This window comes from Zingiber officinale, chromosome 4B (assembly GCF_018446385.1).
Source record: "Zingiber officinale cultivar Zhangliang chromosome 4B, Zo_v1.1, whole genome shotgun sequence".
NCBI lineage: Eukaryota > Viridiplantae > Streptophyta > Magnoliopsida > Zingiberales > Zingiberaceae > Zingiber > Zingiber officinale.
Window position 1 is genome coordinate 128411211 of NC_055993.1, and position 3649 is coordinate 128414859.

The 3649-nt window shown below is 49.3% G+C and overlaps 1 protein-coding gene across 1 annotated transcript; it reads left to right on the forward strand.

The window, feature by feature from the left end:
- Positions 1–270: 270 nt before the first annotated feature.
- LOC121976644 (alpha-1,3-arabinosyltransferase XAT3-like) lies at positions 271–2728 on the forward strand. Its single transcript, XM_042528898.1, has 4 exons — positions 271–815; positions 905–1073; positions 1152–1214; positions 1311–2728. The coding sequence occupies exons 2-4, from the start codon at positions 938–940 to the stop codon at positions 2543–2545; spliced, it is 1434 nt and encodes a 477-aa protein (XP_042384832.1). The 5' UTR covers positions 271–815; positions 905–937; the 3' UTR covers positions 2546–2728.
- The last annotated feature ends 921 nt before the right edge of the window (positions 2729–3649 follow it).

Sequence of the window (3649 nt, forward strand, 5' to 3'; positions counted from 1 at the left end):
CCAGCATTTTTACCGATAACTACGAGAGTGTTGTTCGGTTTGACAGTTTATTGAGCTTCTACTTAGTCGACTCCATCACTCAACTTCAGATATCCAATTTGCTCCGTCTGTCGAGTTTGCTTGATTCATTGACTTACCATTTTTGCCCGACTTGCTCATGCCATTTGACTCGCTCAACTCATTCAACTTGTCCAACCCCAATTGACACAATAGCCCACTAATCTCGCCATGCTCCGACTTGGTTAAACTATTACTAATTCCCACTACACTCTCGTGCAAACCCTAGAATTATTGGTGGGATGTGTCCTTCATAGTTCTTTGGAGGTTGACGATCTACCACGACAACTACATCTCTAAGCACAAAGAAGCTCCGCACCTCTCGCAGGTCCACGCCTCTGATCGATTGCTAGCTTTGCTCCTGATTCCGCGGTGAAGAAGCTCAGCAGTTGCTTGCAGTAGTGAGTGTATCAGACAATAAAGAACAATAAAGCGTTGCGTTCCTATCACTGAGCGATGGATTTGAACACCTTCAGACTGCAACACATTTTGCATTTGCTCAAACTGTGCCTTCAAGCTGTAGCAACCACCGGTTCATCACCTGCTCAGATAATGACGAGTTTTGGCTGCTCAAATGGAGCTGCCAATCTGCCTGCCCACCTACCCAATCGTTTAGTTTAAGGAAGACAATTACTGTGGTGATTCAGACACTGATAGAACAACAACATTGCAATATCCTTGAAGGTAAAGTAGCTATGGATGGAGTAAATGTATAGTTTCCAATCATTCCGAAGAGACCATCTATCAGCTCTTCTAGGGTGAGATTCTACTGGTCCAGTCATGTTTTTGGATATTCTTGTGTCGCCTTCGCGAACATTGGCTATATCTAAGCGAAGGATCTGATCAGAAGAGGAGCCATGACTGATCCAGGAGAACAAGGATGAAGTCTGCAAGGAATCCTTCACTTTCACGGATTGAGGCAAGGAGGGCAGGCAACGTGCTCATCGTTGCCATCGTGATCATGTCTCTCTGCATCCTCTCCCTCATCAAGGCTCGATACTGCGCAGCTCCGTTTGGTTCGTGTTCTCTGTTCATCTTTCTTTCAGCTAGCAATTTAAGGAATTTATGTTCTGAAGAGCATACTGTTCTTGCAGCAAAGCCACAGGCTTTGGCAGGAGCAGAAACGATTTCGAAGAGTGAGGAGGCTGCGATAACAGGTAATTTGAACGATTTTGAAGCAAAGATCGAATTTTTAAGAAGAGGCGAAGATTTTGAAGCTAAATCTGGAACAAAACCCTACCTGTTCTGTGCAGAGGATGAAGATGAAGAAGAGACCACTGCAATAGCTCGAGAAATTGTTGCAGAGAAAGCTGCGATCGTCTCGCAGGAGCCAATTTGCTCAAGAACAAGCAATAGATCCGTTGTTTGCGAAGCGGAAGGAGATGTGAGATTGCAAGGAAGGTTGCAGACCGTCTTCCTGCCCCCTTCCTTGACGGAGAGAGAATGGAAAAACAAGCCTTACTGCAGAAAACAGAACAACTCTGCGACCATGAAGCACATCAAGGAGTGGACTTTGAAGCCGTTCCCCGGCGGAGGACCGCCGCCGGAATGCACGGTCAACCACAGCGTCCCGGCGCTGGTGTTCTCGCTCGGCGGGTTCACCGGAAACCACTTCCACGACTTCACCGATGTGCTCGTCCCCCTTTTCATCTCCGCCTACCGATTCCGCGGGGAGGTTCAGTTCGTGGTCGCCGACAACCAGGACTGGTGGGTGACCAAGTTCGCCCTGATTTTTAGGCAGCTCTCCGATTACGAGATCATCGACGCGGACATCGAAGAGGAAGGAGCGGTTCATTGCTTCCCGCGGGTGATCGTGGGGCTGAGCTACCACACGGTGTTCGGCATTGACCCGGCGAGGACGCCGACGGGGTACTCGATGGTGGATTTCAAGGCGATGCTGAGGAAGGCGTACGGCCTGGAGCGGTCGGCGGCGGCGGCGGCGGACGCCCGGCGGAAGCCGCGGCTGCTGATCATCGCGCGGAACAAAACTAGGGTTTTCCTGAACATGCAGGGGATGAGGGATATGGCGGCGCGGCTAGGGTTCGACGTGCGGGTGACGGAGCCGCACAAGGGCACCAACGTGAGCGACTTCGCGCGGCTGGTGAACTCCGCCGACGTGATGATGGGCGTCCACGGCGCCGGACTCGCCAACATGGTGTTCCTCCCCGACGGCGCCGTGATGATCCAGGTAGTGCCGTTCGGGGGGCTGGACTGGCTCGCGAGGGAGACTTTCGGGGACCCGGCGCCGGCGATGAGGATCGAGTACTTGGAGTACTACATCGAAGCGGACGAGAGCACGATCGGGGAGGAGTACCGGGCGGATGATCCGGTGATCAAGGACCGCTACGGCGTGCACAAGAGGGGGTGGAACGAGATCAGCCGGATCTACTTGGAGAACCAGAACGTCCGGCCGCACCTCGGCCGGCTGAGGAACACTCTGTTGGAGGCGCTCAAGCGCCTCCCCAATGGCCGCCATGCCAGAGGTTGACCAAGTCATCGATTAATTTATAGTTTTTTTTTTGTTTCTTTGTTTTGGGATTGATCTAAAATTGATCGGTACATTTGACTTTTGGCTTTGCTGTACGAAAAACAAATCTAAATTGTCAAGTTTGTGATTGAACTTTTCTTGTTCAACTATCACCAAGAAATTGATCCAAACAAAATTCTCATCGCCTCTGTTTTCAACTGTTCATCGTAGGGTCGATCATCAAATCCTCGTCTGCGGCGGAGAACCGACGACGTAGCCACGGCCACCGATTTCATCCTGCTCATCACGCTAGGTCCCGCTTCCGGGCGGCGGGTGCACGGGTTCACTTTCGGCGACTGTTGCTCTGCGACGACCACGCGGATAGTCTCAGGCACTGTGTCACTCTTCCGGCGTCCTCTCATTCTAAACTTCGACCAAAAATAACATAACTGAACAAAGATAACGTAACTGACATGGGGAGTATGAGAGTCCACGTGTATTAGGAAGCATTAGGAAGGTCAATAGATGTAGTCAAATTCAAGCGGGATCGTTCCTAATCTGTTGGTCCGAAACGAGAAGCTTTATTATGCTCGTCAGTTTACTCGAGACGATATTCTCTAATCTGATCATCGTCTCAGCGTCACTGACTCAGCACCATCGGCTTAGTCCGTTCGGCTCCATTCATTTCTACTTGACCCTGCCGATCAGACACTACTCATTTCCACTTGACCTTGTCGATCGGACACCCTGGTTATTCCTGCTCAGTCCGTCAATTTGATGCTCTTCCACTTAAGAAGCCACACCCTTGAGTTCAACAATCTCAATATTTTGTGGATTGACGTAGCATGTGTAACACGTGAAATAATATATGAGTTATCAGAATACATGGAATAGTATGATCAACATATTGTTGATCTTACATGATCTTATACCCTACAAAATGTAAGCAACATGACCTTCTAGTACAACAATGTGATATTTTTTCTATTGAAGTATGACATCTCATTTATCAATATCCAAAAAGATACCAACATCTTTTTGACATTATGGATATAAAAGAAGTTCACTTTCCTGAGTGAATGTATGCATGCAACCGCACAATGGCAAAGCGAGCTCAAGCGATCT